The sequence below is a fragment of the Lampetra fluviatilis genome, chromosome 30 (genome assembly GCF_964198595.1).
Source record: "Lampetra fluviatilis chromosome 30, kcLamFluv1.1, whole genome shotgun sequence".
Lineage (NCBI taxonomy): Eukaryota > Metazoa > Chordata > Hyperoartia > Petromyzontiformes > Petromyzontidae > Lampetra > Lampetra fluviatilis.
In genome coordinates this window covers 9,561,874-9,579,912 of record NC_136304.1, presented here as the reverse complement: position 1 = coordinate 9,579,912, position 18,039 = coordinate 9,561,874, and the positions used below count along the sequence as shown (strand labels likewise).

At 47.0% G+C, this 18,039-nt stretch overlaps 2 protein-coding genes across 5 annotated transcripts in view; one reads left to right on the top strand and one right to left on the bottom strand.

The window, feature by feature from the left end:
- Positions 1 to 11,340, bottom strand: part of LOC144943251 (deubiquitinase DESI2-like) — a 41,244-nt gene extending 29,904 nt beyond the window's left edge. The window contains exons 1-2 of one of the 3 annotated variants that reach the window (XM_078870579.1): positions 10,445 to 11,339; positions 1,762 to 1,821 (exon numbers count right to left, since the gene is read on the bottom strand). In XM_078870579.1, coding sequence (XP_078726705.1) covers positions 1,762 to 1,809 — 48 coding nt within the window. In that variant the 5' untranslated portion in view covers positions 1,810 to 1,821; positions 10,445 to 11,339. Of the gene's footprint in view, positions 1 to 1,761; positions 1,822 to 10,444 lie in introns of all 3 variants that reach the window. The other 2 variants (XM_078870578.1, XM_078870580.1) reach the window with 2 other exon arrangements.
- A 3,548-nt stretch (positions 11,341 to 14,888) lies between these two features.
- LOC144943249 (E3 ubiquitin-protein ligase UBR2-like) overlaps positions 14,889 to 18,039 on the top strand; it is a 50,498-nt gene continuing 47,347 nt past the window's right edge. For both annotated transcript variants that reach the window (XM_078870570.1, XM_078870568.1), the window contains exon 1: positions 14,889 to 15,132. In XM_078870570.1, the coding sequence (XP_078726696.1) occupies positions 15,070 to 15,132 (63 nt within the window). In that variant the 5' untranslated portion in view covers positions 14,889 to 15,069. The remainder of the gene's footprint in view (positions 15,133 to 18,039) is intronic.

Here is an 18,039-nt window from a genome sequence, read left to right as displayed (position 1 = left end):
ATCCACGCGGCGAGCGCGCACGAGTGTGATTTCGCCGCTTCCTCTCGGAGGCATTTCCACTCCGTCCGGGTGCCACCGCGTCATTATTCTTGAGCGTTATTATTTCCGCGCTGGACGCGCAAACCCATAAATCGCAGAGACGACGGCCTGGAGCAGTGCGGTCCCAAGGGACGCGCCGCTGTCGCTAGCCTGGCCTCGCCGTGACGTGCAGATGTTTGGGGGCAACGCTGGGGCGCGGGCGGGCAGGCGGGTGCGTGGAGCCGTGCGTCGATGCTCTGCTGACGCACGGCCTCGCGGTAATAGCCGCCCACACCGCCTCGTTTCAACGAGCCTCGTCTATTGAGTCAACCGGGTGGCTCAACGCTGGAGTTGGAATCCTGGTTGGAGCGGGGCAGGGGGGTTGACTCAGCCCGTCATCTCCCCGGGGTATATAAAGTAAGCGCCACTCTGTGGGGAAGTCAACGGTGATTGTCGCATGAATATACTTGTCCCCGTCATAGGAATGTGGAATCTCCGTCGCTGGCTCAGTGATGTAAATAGGTGACGATCACAAATGCCTCGGTGCTCATTTGAGCAGGAAATTGCTTCAACTGATTTAATGAAGGGCCACGCATGAGATGCTCTGTAATGTTGCAAAACATTAAGCTGCGTTGGTAAATTAATGCGTGCGTTGCCATCACTGTTATCGTCACCATTATCATTACTTGTTATGTATTTATATACTGGTTCATTAATAGTTTAGTTTGGTCCAGGTCAATCTCTTAACGATAGCCCTCCACCACCCGACAGAGCGAATCAAATAAAATCGCCACGTGGGGGAAAATTTGCCACTTAATTTTGTTTATCAGCAAAACTGGAATGTGTTGAAAAGCAAGCAAAGAGTTTGACAATGTTGTGTGACGTTTCGCTACAGATTAGCATCATCATTATTATAATCACCACTAGGTGTTCACGCGAGCTCGGCTCTCGCGTGAAACAACTGAAATAATGGGTTAATTGTGAATGACGATGGTGTTTGTTTCTCTGTCACTGAGAGGAAAGAGAGATCTCAACATTTCAGCCAACTGGCCCTCTGTTAGTGTTAATTAACATGCCGTTCGTTGAATAAGGTCACAGAAGCAAGCAGCAACTTTGAACCTTATTGCCGTAGCAAAAACTGCCACTGAAAATGCACTGCCCAAGTCCCCTGGGAGACTAATTATCCCCTCCACCATGCACACACACACACAGTAGACACACACACACAAAGATACAGAAGGGACACTATACATAACATGTAGACACACGAAGTCCCATACACATTCACGCAGAATCACAGACGTACGTGTACAGGTACACATATATATATAAATACATAGATCCCCCATACAGCCTTTAACAGACTGTCGGGGCATGTGCTGCTAGCGAGCACCTTTGAAGGCTTTTGTGTGTCTGTGTGTAGAGGACTCATGAGGAGTGGTGGTGTAGTGGTTAGCGCACTGCGCTACGAACTCGGTGACCCGGGGGTCGATTTCCGCTCACGACCACCATCAGCGACGATTATCTGAACTGGTCCTGGGCCTCCTCTAGGTCGACTGAGTCTCAAATTAGTACCTGGTGTGGTGTGTAAACATCGCCACTGGGGAGACAAAGGCGGCTGGGCGTGGTCCTGGTCATCCACCCCCTCGTGTGCCGTGCCGGCCTTCATAGGTGCTCGCTAACAGCACTTGACCCAACAGTTGCTTAAGGCTACACGGGGATCTTTGTCTTTGGAGCACTCACCATGTCGTACACATTGAGCACCACCGGCTCGTTCGCCATGCTTCCCATTCAGCCACAGCCCTGTCACACACAGCACAGGACACAACAAAAACACAGATAAAGATCCCCCGTATAGCCTTGGCAGACTTTTGGGGCAAGTGCTGTTTGCGACCACATTTGAAGGCTGGCACAGCACACAAGGAGGTGGGAGACGACCTAGCGGATGTCCACGCACCTACCGTATGTAACTTGGCCATCGTGTGCCGAACGTCATGGGTAAAAATTTGGGCAACTTTGAAAAATGTACCCTCAAAAATAATCAGTTAGAATTATATACTCAACATAGCAATCATCGTGGCCCCCCCATACTGTGAACACGAGTCATGGGACTCAATGAGGATATTTCGGGTAAACAATACAATTCATAAATTACATCACACGCACGAAATTACACATCAGGTGCAGGTGCATGCAAAAACGACCACGTACACACATGCTGAGTAAGGCGCGAGAGGCCCGGAATGGAGGAATCGCCATGGAAATGTATGGCCGATGCCTCTGTGGTGTGAAACGTGTCAATGCCAATGCTGGTTGATAGAGCAGCCGGCTGGATTTGGTTACCAAACACCGGGACTGTCACTGAGACCACTGGGACTATCACTCGGACTAGGAGGGCCCACCAGAACTTACCAGCAGGACCATCACGACCACTGGCGTCACTGGCGGAGCCAGTGGGGGGCGGAGGGCACGTGCCCCCCCAATGATCATTGGGGTTTATTAGTAATAAAGTGGCATTTTGCGACTCCCACTGCCACTGTGTAGCAGGGACTCTATGAGATGATAGGACAATAGTCTGAGTCCTTAATTGGCAATAAGTAACGGCAAAGCAGTTATAAGTGACTCACAGAATTGTGTGCAGTTGCGTATATAGGACACGACTTCCCTGAGCGCGATGCCAATCACACACGGTTCGAATTCGACCCTCCATAGATGGCTGTGCCATCGCCGCACACGCGTCGAATAAAAAGCAAGGAACAAGTCATTACTTACTAACAACTCCTATCACTTTTCAATGCTGGAGGGGTTGCCCCCACTACCTGAAAATCCTGGCTCCGCCATTGATTGGTGCCAGCGAACCGCAGGGACCACCTAAATGTATATGTACGTTGAACTTCTTTCGCACCGTATGTAGCCAACCGTGCTAATTGGAGGTGCGGAGAAGGACAACAAAATTAAACACAAAAAGCAGTTCTAAAGAAATGAGTTTTCATCTATGTTAAAAAAATGCATAGCTCCAGTGGCTTCCTGATATCGAAAGGAATAGCGTTGCAGACGGCCGCAGAAGCGCATCTGAAAGAGCACGATGTGAGTGACTGCCAAAAGCTGATGCTGCTGCTTCGAGGATGACCGGAATTCGCGTGATGGTTTATGCTGCTTGAGATAAATGACTGCAAAACCCCCTCCCAGTGCACACACAGGTACAGTGAGTCCCTTGAGATACCAGGGAAATTCAGAGGTGGTTGAGTGCCAAATGGTATAGTGCTCGTTGTCTTGACAATCCCGTTAATTCGACGAAAGCCACACAAACTATGCCAACAACAGACGCGGATGCTGGACGACGACGATGATGATGATGCACAAATGCGGAGACCGTGGTCACCACCCAAAACAGACCCCTGGGACGTCTAACCATGGGTGGAAAAACCCCGATTTTTTCAGCGGCAGGCATCGGGTTTTTTCTTTAATACAATTAACCCAGATTTCGGGGAATTAAAACCTGGTTTGATGAATACGAAACTCTGATCCAAGGCTTAGGCTGCTTCCTCGTCGGTGCTGCTATCGTACTCGGGGGGCCGTCGGGCACGGGGTAGTCGTAGAATGCGGCGGGCAGGTTGGTCGTGATGAACACGAGCTTCTCCACAATCGTGGGCGCCAGTGAGTTCCTTAGCTTGGAATGGATGAAGCCAATCGTTGAGAAGTGCGGTTCTGAAATTAGAACCAATTAAACCGGATTTCTCCCAATCTCAGATGATCGGGTTTAATATAAAAAGACAATTAAACCCGATTGAAAAATAACCCGACTGTGCCACCCTTACATATAACAAACAACGATTCCAATGCCCGATCAACAAACGCGTTTTTTTGTGTTGAAGTTTGTTGTACTTCCCCCGCACACCTTCTCCGATTAGCACGGCTGTGGTTACGTACGGTACGAAAGAAGTTCAACGTACATACCAAGGAGGGGGCCATCATCACAGCGGCGGTGAATCACCACTCCGCTACTCATGGCTCCAATGATCCTGACTCAACCACCTCGATGTAAAGATCACAGCTGTTGCTAGACACCAGTAGTTCTTAACCTTGACCGCAGCCTTGCACCCCTTTGGTTTTCAATCGTAAAAAAATGTGATGTCAATAAATACATAGGTTTGATTAAACAAAGTAGTTGTACATTACATTGTGTTTCGATGATTTACCTTCTAAAACACATTCCTGCGGAGGGAGCTGGTAGGAGCGTTGGGTTGCTCGGTCAATGGCCAGAGTCAACGGCGGCGTGGTGTATTCCGCAAATATGCCCAACTGTGAGGGCGGGTACAAGCCGGCGTGAGTAGGTTAAACGTTGAGTTTTATAAGTGCACCACGGGGTGACCAGCCCCTCCCCACCCAGCCCCTCCCCACCCTCCCCTCTCCACCCAGCCATTTTTGGATGTACGACGGACGGACGGACACAATCATCCCCTATGGGCTGGTGGAACCAGGAGGTTCCTACCAGTAAAACTCTGGCCATGTCTCACACACACACCAGAAAGGGCATCTCGCACCCTCCGTGGGGTGCGTACGCCCCAGGCTAAGAATCACTGTTCTACATCAACATTAGCCGTACGAAGCAGAGGAAGAATAATTCGATGAAGCCTTGTAATATTATTTACGTTGATTTGCGATGTCGTTATCATGCTACAGAAACGTAGGGGGCGAGTCATCACGACTGAAACCACTGAAAATCGCGAGCCAAATTCTGGAATGAACACTAGACCAATGATGCTGCTGCAGTGGTAGTTATACTGCTGACAGTCGCAGTATGGTAGTTGTATTGAGCTGTGTGTTACCAAACTGGGACTGCACTGCACATCACGTGTCGATGGACTGTGGAGATTCGGCTATACCAAATGTCACTATTGCTTTGCACACTTGGATTTTTTGAGCATTGGAGAGATATTTTTTCCCCCATATAAAAAAAAACTAATTGTAGCCCCCCTCTCCATCTCCCCCACCCCCCACCGTCTCCTCCCCCCTAAACCCTCCTCCCTCCTGCCCCCCCCCCGCAAATTCAGCCACGTTACTCGAAGATCACTCGCGCTGTTCGAGTGTGTGCAGAATGTACAGAGTTACAGTATTAAAGTGGGAATCACCTACGGACGATTCCCAATTCCTGGAGGGCATCGTCCAAGGTGCAATCGTGGCTGGAATTAAATACGATCCGTGCAGGAATCGCTCGGTGGAGTGATTGATTACTTTGTGTGTCAATTAAACAATTAAGTGCACACATTTATTATAAGCAACTAAAATTGTTCACAGGGTGTCAGCAGCAGCGTTAGCCAGCATTAGAGCGCACACACACACACACACGTGTTCTTATGATGAAGACTCGTTAACTAAATCACAGTACGGTCTGTATGTACGTTCAACTTCTTTCGCACCGTACGTAGCCAACCATGCTAATCTGGAGGAGCGTGGGAAGGACAGCTAAACACAAAAATCAGGAATTAGTTTAAATCTAGATGATTTAAAAGGGATGCAACACGTGTGAGCTTTCGCGACAGACAATTGATTTTTGGCTCACAACGCCGGCGTGAATTACAATGCCAATGTTGTGTCGTTACACCCTCCACCACCCGACACAAACAAACAAATTAAATTTGCCACGTGAACAAAAGCGCGCCAAATGTTTGGATTTTTTTCAGCACACCCGGGTGTTGGAGAGCGAGCCACACATATTTAACAGTGAGGTTGCAGTCTGGCGATCTGGCCCATGTACACTTATAACCCGGTTTGCATCGGGAATGCATTCCCGAAACGTGTGACGACGAATATCGAAACGATGTAAATCAAAGAAGCGATTTACAGGGTGGGTGGTGGAGGCCACGGCTGAGAGACGACGGATAACGAGAAATGACGGACGACGATGATGCTGCTGCTGCCAGCGACGTAGGCGTGGGGATTGAGGCGACGCAAATCAGGCAGTGTAGTGGTACTCATAATAAAGTGACGACGTACTTGCGAAACGACGTGAAAGGAAGAGACGAAACTCGGAGTATTACCGTATCAATTATAAATGCCAGCACTGTGTAATAGCGTGCTTGCAATGGGCATCACAACACGCGCTGAAACAGAACCGCCAAGCAGTACATCAGAGTACTTGTACATACAGCCCAGCAAACATAAAACGATGGGGGGCAACGTTCATTGACGTCTGCCTAACGTTGGCCCATCGACCAATGTTGTGCCAAAGTTGCATGTTTACTGGGAGTCCATCAAGGGCAGAGGGACAAAACATTTTTAGAAAATATTTTGGAGTTCAAAATACCAAATGATTGCACGTGTGAAGATGTGTTTGAAGGAGCGGATTTCCAACATAGTTGGGGAAATTTGTTTTAATTCCTCCATGAAAATAGGTATATCATGGGATAAATCTTTTCCAGTATCAAAATATGAAAAATAAGAATATGGTTTACCCTTTATGGCAATAAAACAGGTGTTGTTAAGATGTTAAAGCACCAGATAGAAACCTTTTGCAAGGAATCGAATCTGCATTAACCACACACGTACTGTGGTGAACATGAAAACAAACACACTCTGATATTATCTTCATTGTCTTTGACACTGATTGGCCTACATCAGTTTCAAAGAGAATGCATCATATTATCAGAGCGTGTTTGTTTCCATGTTCGCCACAAGTACGCGTGGCTAATGCAGAGTTGATTCCTTGCAAAAGGTTTCAATTTGGTGCTTTAACATCTTAACAACACCTGTTTTATTGCCAGAAAGGGTAAAACCTATTCTGATTTTTCATAAACATAGGTTTTTATTTTATTAAAAAAACATAAAAAATACTGTGCATAGATTAGGATAGTATCCCAGAGCAGTATAACAATCATCGATCAGATTTAATAATTTAACATTTTTAAAATAGAAATACTTATAGATTGTATATTTGTTATTTCATGTGTGGGTTCTTAAATACATGCAATTGCGTGTTGTTGCTGTTGTTTGTGCTACAAGTTTAGAAACATTTATAATCTGTGCTCTCTGGTTGCCAGGGTGACGAGTGGTGGGGCTGTGTTCTTTCCCAATTCCGGCCCAGCCTGGCTCAGAAACTCAATAAACAATGAGATAGTGAATGATTAAAACGCCTTTCCCCTTTCTGCCATAAATCCAGGTGTTAAGATGTTCCAAGCACCAAATAGACACCTCATTACAAGACAATATCAGCATGAGCCACACATACTAATGGTAAACAATACAATACGTATGCAATATCCTTGATACTGCAAGAGACAGCCTATTTGTATGCCTGTCTCAGCAGTTCTAGGACCCAAGGCCGCCAAAAGGCGAACAAAGCATTAATAAGCTATGGTTAAGCAGTTACATCTTTGGGACCCTTTTGCGAGTGTCCAGATATTAAATAATGACAAAGGCTTTAACAGGTGTATTTATCCCAGAAGGGGTAAAATGCCTTTTTAAAAAATGCATCATTCAATATCTTGATTTGAAGCTTTCGTGACTGCAGGAATCCATACTATTTGGTTTAAATATTTTATACCTACATTACTTTACCGAAAAAACGAAAGAGTATCATTCAATATCTTGATACTGGCTAAATGGGTCCCATATACACGATAAAATGTCCAAATATATATCTCGGAAATTGATTTTTTTTAAACGTATCCCAAAGAGTACTGACGCCAGCTGCGTTTCCACAGTCGTCCGGCAACATGACCCTGATATCACTCTGGGGCATTCCTCGAAGGAGGTTTGCCCTAATTCTAGATTTGAAGCTTTCGTGACTGCAAGGATTCATATTCTTGGGTTTTTTCGGTAAAGTCACGTAGGTAAAAAATTAAAATTAATAAAAGTAAAATAAAAAATAGGTTTGCCCTAGACTCCACCTGGAGCCTGGGTGGCTCTCTCTCGGCCCGAGTCCTCATCGCCACGTCTCCTTACCGAAGGAAGCAATCATAATAAATAACCGCTGGTTAATCTTAGAATAAATAAAGTGTTTTACAGGATTTAACGTAGCCTTGGATTCGCTTAAACTATCCTACGCGATCATTTGTTTTCATCGGTTGCCTTTGTATTTTTTTAGACCGAGACTACGTTGTACTGACGTTGGCTCAACCAGATATCTACTTAAGGCTGGGTAAACCTAGGAGTCGTGCAGGACAGGTCTATATATCACTCACCACTGATGTGTATCATTGCCAAAAAACGCTGATCCCTGCCTCCTGCCAATGTGCATACTGAGCAGTGGTGCCTTACTGGTGCCAGGCTAGGTGAATGTTAAGCCCTCCATCAAAGGCAACAGCACATTCAACCCCAGCCCTATGCAGTGTACCTTTGCAGACGGCATCCTGCCCACGAAGTTGTTGTGACATCGCCAAGCGATGCTTGTGCCATCCCGAGGGCGCTGTGGGTTCTACTCAATCGAAGACCTCCCTTCAGTGCCATACACGGGCCACCGAACAGACAGCCGCCCAATTCACCACCACTAAGTGGCGGTTGACGTCACCACGGCGCTCGTGCCAGGCTGGGTGCACGTTGAGGCCACGACAAGTGGCAATGGCTGGCTGACAGGTGTTCATGACACACCTGGACAGACCCCCCCCCTCCCCAGGTGTGTTTCGTGTTGATTGACTGAAACGCTGGACAAACAAAGACAAAGACCCCCCGTATAGCCTTAACGTACTTTTTGGGGCAAGTGCTGATAGCGAGTAGCACGGTAGGAAGGCCGGCACGGCACACGAGAGGGTGGGTGGTCAGCACCACGTCCGGCCGCCTTTGTCTCTATGGCGGCAATGTTTACACACCGTACCATGTGGTCGATCTGGAGGAGACCCAGGACCGGTTCAGACATTCGTCACTGTTGTTGGTCGTGGGAGGGAATCCTCGACACTCATACAACAGGCTGCCTATGTGTGTGTGTGTGAGACGTGCTATGTCACACACCACCACAACCACCACAACAACAAGGGCCGTCTGTGTTACTGCTCCTGCACGTGATAATTGAGTGGCTGCTGCAGATGAAGACATGCTGCGAGGAATTATCTGATTTTAAAAAATACATTACAGCCAAGCGTGCACTTTAATTGCGAATATATTTAAAAAATATATATATTGCTCACGTTAACTTTAAATCCGTATAAGACATGTACTGTACATTAAATATTCTACACACTGTTTGTGAATAAGTAATCTAAATAGCAGTGATACTAACTGAACACATGTAACACACATGTGCAACTTTACTAGAGTATAACAATATCTGTATATGCAACAAGAATGATGTCTCTTATTAGCGAAGGGAGGTGAGACGTACCCACACTTTACCCCACCACACAATATTCTTAGGTTTTTTCGGTAAAGTCACGTAGGTAAAACATTAAAAGTCACGTAGGTAAAACATTAAAAGTCACGTAGGTAAAACATTAAAATTAATGAAAATCTGCCGAACCGTGGTGTACACATTCATAGTGCTGGGGGTGGACGATGCTGGAGAAATGTTTGACCAGTCGGTTAAAACTCTGCACAGATAGATTCACTAATCCATGGCTGTACTGTCATCTCCCCCAGCCAAATCTCAGTCCACCATGGCTGTAATATTGACTACAGTTCAAACATCCATGCTCATGATATCTTGTTATAATCACTCCACAATATTTGCGAGCTAACACACGCCTCTTTGATGTAAACCCACTACCTAAACCCACGCCCTATAATCAATACACTGTAAACTGAGTTTTTAAATATTTTATACAGTACACACAATGACAGATGTATGCATCGTGGCATAGACCTACCTACATTAAGCCGGCACGCGCTAAAGTAACGTAATTGAGATAAATGACACAACAGCAGAGCATACACAACATTTCAGTACATGTATAATATAAAATAATATAAAAAAATAATGAAGCTTATATAAAGTACGACTGTATAGTGCCCAACTATTTAGTGAGAAACCAAAATCTATAATACGTGTTTATCGGAAGGAACAAATACAGTTTATAGCAATTATAGAGTAGTTGCCAAAATGTTAACAATGAAATATACATGGAGTGTTATAGTTCACATGACGTCATCGGAGATGTTAATGGCAAATAACAAAATAGCCTGATAATTACACCCAAACAACACTGACACTATGCAAATTGCTCGCTGTAGTCACGCTAATGCAATAACAATGGACATGAAATCGTGATCACAAATATATAAACTTCACGGTAGACGAAACAAATGAGTGAGGCACAATTATAATTAGCTTCACCAGCAGGAGTATAGCTGTAATAATACTACTACTACATACTAATGGTCTGTAACGACTAACAGCAAAATTCACGCGACAATGGAGCTGTAATAACAGATGTAATGATGCAATAATCCCTGGAATCGAGTGGTGATGCCTCGCCTCCTGCAATGCACATCTCACCTTACCCGCTATGCAGCCCTCCGGCTCATGATGAAGATGCCGACGATGAGCAGAACGTGGAGTGTGACAGTGGCTCCTGTTTGTTCTTCTTCTTGAGACGAAACCTCATCTCAGCCCTCCTCCCCAGCTTCTATGCCAGCATTGTCTCGGCTGCACATTTGGCCACCTCCCTTCCCACTACCTCTTCCAATTCCTCCTCTTGCTGTCCACTCCTCCGAACGCGTCCACCTCGCTGGAGTCGCGCTTCCTCCGCTTTCTGCTTCTCGTTCCAATTCTCTTCCTCCTGCCTATCCCCTTCACCTCCTCCCCTTCTTTACGCTCCTCTCGCACCGCTACCTTTTCTTCCGTCTTGCCTCCCTCCACCTTCACCTCTTCCTAAACGATTTGTGCCCCTCCTCCTGCAACCTCTAGTTTCGTATCTCGCTCCCCATTCATTCACCGACTCTTTCTTGAATCGCTCCGTCTCCTGGCTCCTCTTCCTCCTTGCTCTATTCGCTCCTCTTCGAACTCTTCCCTCGTTCCTTGCACCTCCTCCACATCCTCCCGCTTATGCTGTTCTCCAATTCGACCTGAACCTCCTTTTCCTCTTAATCCTCCGTCACCTCTTCCTCCTCCTGCTGCTGCTGCTGCCTCGTGTGTAGATGGGGGGTGTGGTGGCTGCTCTCCCTTGGGGCTGTGTCTGTCTCCAGCTGTCTCCCCGTCTGTTGCTGCTGGCCCCTGTCTCCCTGTCCGTCTCAGTCTTTGCTAATGCTGCTAATGCCCTGATGTGCTTTGCGTCTTTATTTCCAGGACAATGGATCCCGCCCGGATGAGCGGCAACGATAATGGGATGCGCAGAGCCGACACGCGCATTGGTGGAGGGGCTCTCTGACGGACGATACATGCGTTGCGCGTGTTTCCCCGCACGAATGTGAGAGTGTGCGCGTGTGTGAGAGAGAGAGAGAGAGGTCCAGCGCCTCCCCTAGGTCGACCCAGTCTCAAACGAGTACCTGGTGCGGTGTGTAAGCATCGCCACTGGGGAGAGACAAAGGCGTTCGGGCGTGGTGCTGACCACCAGCCCCCTCGTGTGCCGTTCCGGCGTTCATAGGTGATCGCTAACAGCACGTGCCCTCAAGAGTCTGTTTAAGTCTATTAGTGGGATCTTTGTCTTTGTTCATGTGAGATAAAGGCGGCCGGGAGTGGTACTGGCTGGCCATACGAACCACCACGTGCCCCTCAACAGCCTGTGTGGCTTACACGGAGCACCTTTGTCTTTGTCCTGGGCCCCCCAAATAGATCTCAACTTAATCCTGAAATGAGTGCTGAACCTGGTGGTGCGTGCGGTGTGTGACTATAAAGTATTGGGGAGACAAAGGCGGCCAGGCGTGGTGTTGACCACACCTCGTGCATCGTTCAGACCGTCACAGGTTATCTCCCGAGCAGTAGTTACCCCAATAGTCTGTACGGCTGTATAGGGGATCAGTCTGTACGGTTATATAGGGGATCTTTATCCGTGATAGTGTGTGGGTAGGGTAATGTGTTGGCAGAGCGAGACTTAATAGAAGTTCGCTAATAGCCCTTGCCACACCAGTCTGTTAATGCTATAGGGTGATCTTTATCTTTGTTTTGTGTGTGTGTACGGTATTAATAGGGGGAGCTATATGGAAACGCATTTAGGGATTATTTGGCCTACTTTTCCACAGTGACCAGGCGTTTTTATAGTGGTGAGAAGTACCCACATTTTACCCCACCACACAAAACAAATCTGCCGGACTGTGGTGTACACATATATCTTGGGTCTTTCGGTAAAGTCACGTAGATAGGTTCAAAGAAAATAACAAAAACTACGACATTTCGATCGCAACACAAGCAGTCGTCTTCAGAAAAAAAGACGACCGCTTGTGTTGCGATCGAAACGTCGTAGTTTTTGTTATTTTTTTGTTATTTTCTTTGAACCAAGCTACGTGACTTTGCCGAAAGACCCAAGAATATGAATTCCTGCAGTCACGAAAGCTTTAAGTGGTGTACACATTTATAGTGCTGGCGGTGGCCGATGGTGAAGGGACTTGAAAACTTGCTCCGCACCAGGAGATGTATAAGGGTCTCAGTGCACCATGCACTAACGTAGGACATATTAAAAAAAGACCCGTACTACAAAGTCCAGAGTCCACTGGGCCATAACATGGGACGTGTAGGCCTGCAGGCCAAACATCTGGGTCTTTAAAGAAGAGCTATTCAGGCGTGAGCTCGCCTGAATAGCCACTGGTGGGAAGGCATTCCATACTCTGTTTTTTTCGGCAAAGTCTCCGAAAGAAGCAAAAAGTATGGATCCTTGCAGTCACGAAAACTTCAAATCTAGAATTAGGCATTCCATAGTTTGGGCGCAGCACAGATTCACACTAAATGTGAATCATACCGGGCGTAGTATTTCCTGATTAACAACATATAATGATTCGTAATGCGTATAAATATATCACTAAATTACATTTTACGGGTAAATGCATGACCATTAACGTGCGAATCAAATTGACATGCAACTGGACTCTTCTCGATATTAGCGAACACAGGGAATTGATCAGGACCAGCTACACTAGTTTATATATGTACGTATGTTGAACTTCTTTTTTAAACCCTTTATATTAAGTTCGCTTGCTTGCTTAGGACCGTGCAAATCTTTCGGTCGTTTTTTAACCCACTTCCCGTGATCCAATCGAGCTGACATTTTCCACACAGACTCGTTGTGCGTGACAATTAATGTTCGTGAATTTTTTTTCTCCAAAATTTTACACTTTTAGGACAAAAATATTAGATTTAATTACCAATTGCTTAATGGTGCAATGCAATCATCTGACCCATAGGTGGCAGCCATCTCAAGCCAGAGGACGAGAGGACTCTATCCGCCACGCATATAAAGGATTTATAGTGAAAAACTTTGTTTTTACGGGTTATACTTATTACAGTACGTAGCCAACCGTGCTGATCGTAGGTGCGGGGGAAGGACAACAAACTGAACACAAAAATAATTTCTAAAGAAACGAGTTTAAAATCTAGCTTTAAAAGTGCATAGCTCCAGCGGCTTCCTCACATCGTAAAGGAAGAAGGTTCCAGACGGCCGCAGAAGCAACGCATCTGAAAGCGCCACGCGATGTGGTGACGCCTCTGTTCGATGGCCCAGCCCAGAAGCCGCCGCCGCTGCCACGAAGATGACCACAAAAAAAACCATCGATGGTCACAATCGATAGCGAGCAATGAAGCTCCTGGTTAAAGCTGTTTTCTGGCCACATTGTCAATCCGCGCCCCCAACGGGAAAACTCAGAAGCAAAATAAAAACTTCGGGGCCTGGATACCCTCAGGCACCGAGGCAGTGATCGACTGTGGTAGATTAATACCCATGGGATCTTTTTTTTGGCGGTATCAAAGTACAGTACTGTACGTACAAAAATAAGAATAGTTTTTACCCTTACTGGCAATAAAATAGGTGTTAAGATGTTCAAACACCAAAAAGGTACCTTTTGCAAGGAATTAAGTCTGTATTAACAACTCGTACTTGTGATAAAACATCGAAACAAGCAAAATCTTATAGCATGTGCATTGTCAATCAGTTTCAAAGATAATGCAAAAATGCTCTGATAGTAGATGCATTGTCAATCAGTTTCAAAGACAATTAATATATTGCAGTAGGGGTGCCGCGATGGCGACATGTTAACTTCCTCGCCTGGTATACAGGAGGTCGTGGGTTGGATCCCGACCCTGACGCTGGAAATTGGAGTTTGCGTGTCTCTCTCTCCGTGGTCGCGTGCATTCTTCTCCGGGTTTTCCCTCCACATTTAGAATCAACGTGTGTTTAGACTTAGAGCATTTGGCCGCTATAAATGTCCACATGATAGGCCACTTCGTGGAGCTATCTGTCTCAAGACTCATCAGTCTCAAGACTCACCCAGTCTATAAGACTCACCCAGTCTCAAAACTCTGTAAGATTCTCCCAGTCTCAACACTCACCCAATCTCAAAACTCTCACAGTCTCAACACTCACCCAATCTCAAGACTCACTCAATCTCAAGACTCTCACAGTCTCAACACTCACCCAATCTCAAAACTCACCCAGTCTCAAGAATCACCCAGTCTCAAAACTCACCCAGTCTCAAGATTCATCCAGTCTCTAAGACTCACCCAGTCTCAAAACTCAATCTCAAGACTCACACAATCTGTAGGATTCTCCCAGTCTCACCACTCACCCAATCTCAAGACTAACTCAACTAATATCGCGATTTCTGCCGATATATCGCGATATCGCGTTACCTGCAAATATATCGCGATATCGCGATATCTGCCGATATATCGCGATATGTTTGCGCGACGCATTGTTTCCCTCCGTGTCAGCGCGTCGGCAGCAAGCGGCCGGAAGTCGGTGCCGCATCGGATCGGGTCCGACCGGAAACGCGACGCGCGTGCAATCGAAACGGTTCCCCCCTTGCATCCCTGACCCGCATCCCTGACCAAAAGGGGGGTCCTCCATTCTCCCCCGCCCTCCTTCCCGTTCCCCCTGGGCGCTTCTCGCGACCCGTGAGGCGCAACGCAGCCAACAGCCCCGGGCCACCGCACCAGCGGGAGCGGCCCGCCTCCCCCCCCACGTGGATGCCGCCGAGATGACCGAGGGCGAGTTGAGCTCCGCGCTGCGGGACGAGGCGTTCTCGAGAGACGCGGCCTGGGTGAGCAGCAGGAGGAGGAGGAGGCCGAGGCCGAGAACGCCGTAGAGCAGTCACGAGACGCTCGCTGTCTTCATGCTGCTGCTGCTGCTGTTGTTCAATATGTGTATGTACGCCTGTGTGTGTGTGTACCGTAGCGGGGAGCGGTGGTGTAGTGGTTAGCGCTGCGCTGCGCAACGAACCCAGCCGAGTTCGATTCCCGCTCACGGTCAACACCGGTGACGGAATATCTCAAATGAGTACCTGGTGCGGTGTGTAGTAAACATCGACACTGGGGAGACAAAGGCGGCCGGGCGTGGTGCTGGCCACCCAAACCCCCCTCGTGTGCCGTGTATATTTGTCTTTGGTGCCGTAGTTTGGTTGTTATCCAGCTCCTGTGCTGGATGCTGCTGCTGCTACGTTCGACTTGTGCCGGTTCATTCTCATTTAATCCCTGATACCGAATTTGTTTACATATTTCACAATTTTCTAGAGTTAATTTTATTTTCCATTCCCTAGCCGCTGGCTCTGGCCTTGTATAAACATTGGGGGCTTTCCCAGGTGTTATTGGTAGCCGCCATAGTTATGGGTTTTCGTTAAGAGGGCCCAGTGGGCAGATGCATAAATCAACTTAAACACAACGCTTAGCTCCGATTTACACCGGTGGCAATTAAGGTTTAATTTCAGGGTTTTCTTCCTTAATTATTGCTGTAAACAAGTCTACGCACCGCCCTATTGCGTAGGCAGGAAAACGCACCTAACTTGGCTTTTGAATTCGTCACTGGCAATACGCATTTGGTGGTTGGCCAATTGGAGTAACTTGGCCCCGCCACAGAACCGGGGAATTCCCACAAGTGGGGCACAAGCCCGTAAACATGAGCTGAGCACCGTTCCACGAGCGGGAGACAGTCTTTTAATGGGTTTTTTTTCTTCCAAAAGAGTTATCCTCTCCGATGTGTGGGGGTGTCCCCAGAAAGTATGGTATAAAACTAATAACTGTATTTGGATTTTACCAGGTCAAGCCCACTGAGCTATGTGGCTCCTTTTCAGAAGCGACCTGGCCACATGATAGCTCAACAAAGTGGCTTATCGCGTGGAAATTTATGGCAGCCAAATGCGTGCTATCCCCTTGTACGTGTGGGATTTCTCCATGTAACTCATTGAACACTATTATTGTGGACACATGGATTCTATGATACATTTGAACACGAGTTTGTCCTCAGAAGATGACCCATTCCAGTTGAATGGTGACTGTGTTGACGATCTCAGCCCGGTCACAAATGAGACCCCCCCAGTTTAACCGAAAGACGCCTGTCTGGATTCGAACCTAACTCCTCAGCCATGCCAGCTCAGCGTTGTGACCCCTGAACCATCCGTCCAACTCAAGATTCAAACATGACATCCTCAAAGTGCGAGCCGATTGCTCGCCCTACCAACGATGCCACTCGTTCGGACATTAACTATTTAAATTATATTTATTTGACCAGCTAAAGCCCACTGAGCTATTTAGCTCTTTTTCAGAAACAACCTGACCATAAATGTGATAGCTTAACGAAGTGGAAATTGATTGCAGCCAAATACTGTGCTCTCAATGCATGTTTCTAAATGCGGAGGGGAAAACCGGAGGACCCAGATAAAAAATCCACACAACCACGGGGAGAGAGACACACGCAAACTCTAAATATACAGCAGGCGTCAGGGTCGGGATCAAACCCACAACCTCCTGCATACCAGGCGAGGTATTTAACATCTCACCACCGTGGTGCCTATACAGTATAGGTGAACCATGACAGGGATTGGCCTATTCATCCCAAATGCACAATCCTCCTGCGAGAGTCCCAGAGACGTGCCTTCACTGGATAAATGCCACTTTAAGTTCTCATGTAATAAGACGGATGAATGAGTCAAGATCGTCCCTTATTCTCCTGATTGTACCTTATTCGCACCCCCTCCCCCCGTACTATATTTTAAAGGGATAGTTTGAGTGCGCCTTCTACTGTAGTGCGGTAAGTGTGCGTGACCAGTTTTGTATCATTTTACCGAGCACAAGTTTGGGGTGCATCTTACCTTCCGGGAGTGTCTTATAATCTAGATAATGTGGAAATGTCTTATTGCGTTCAACCTGGCAGTGGTGCAGCTCGTTACGAATCGGAGCCACACACTGGCATCTTAACCATCTTCCACTTTCATGACTTTGTTTATATCACAATTGTGAATTTGCAACTCGTGTAATGGCACAGGCGTCGAGGTGTCGTGTTTAATTTGCGTGCGGGTTTTATCAGCAGTCGAGTACATGTGCAGTACGACGGTCATCGACTTACGAACATCACCAGTGGCAATTAAGGTCTGCACAGGCTACACTTGACTGTACACCTATATATATTGACTGTAGAGTCAAGTTTAGCCTGCCCATATTTGTCAACCCCTTATCAGCGCCTACCTTATTACAGACCAATTCAGACCATATTGGTCACCTCGTGCCCTTATAAATCTCAATGTTCATCCTACAAAGTCCCATCACCTGAAAACTCAATTTCCCCGTACAAGAATAGGGGCCATCCATTTAGTACGTACGCAAAAATCTGTCAAAACTTGTCCCCTCCCCCCCTCCCTGTACGCACGCGTACTTTTTACACCGCCCCCACCTGCGTACGTACACTTGATGCAACCCCCCTCCCCCCCCGATATTTAATCCACGCAGAAACTATCAAGGATTAACAATATTAACGTGTTTAAGCAAACTGATAGTCCACCGTCGGACTATCTAACTAATTTGTAGGCCAATGTAGACAAATTATTATCGAGGCTTCAACCCCCCCCCCCCCCATACGGGTAAACCATATGGGTTGACAGGTATGCCTGCACCTTATCTGGGAAGACTAATCAACACATATCCACCCATGCTTTTAGAAGGGCCAGAAACGAATGCAC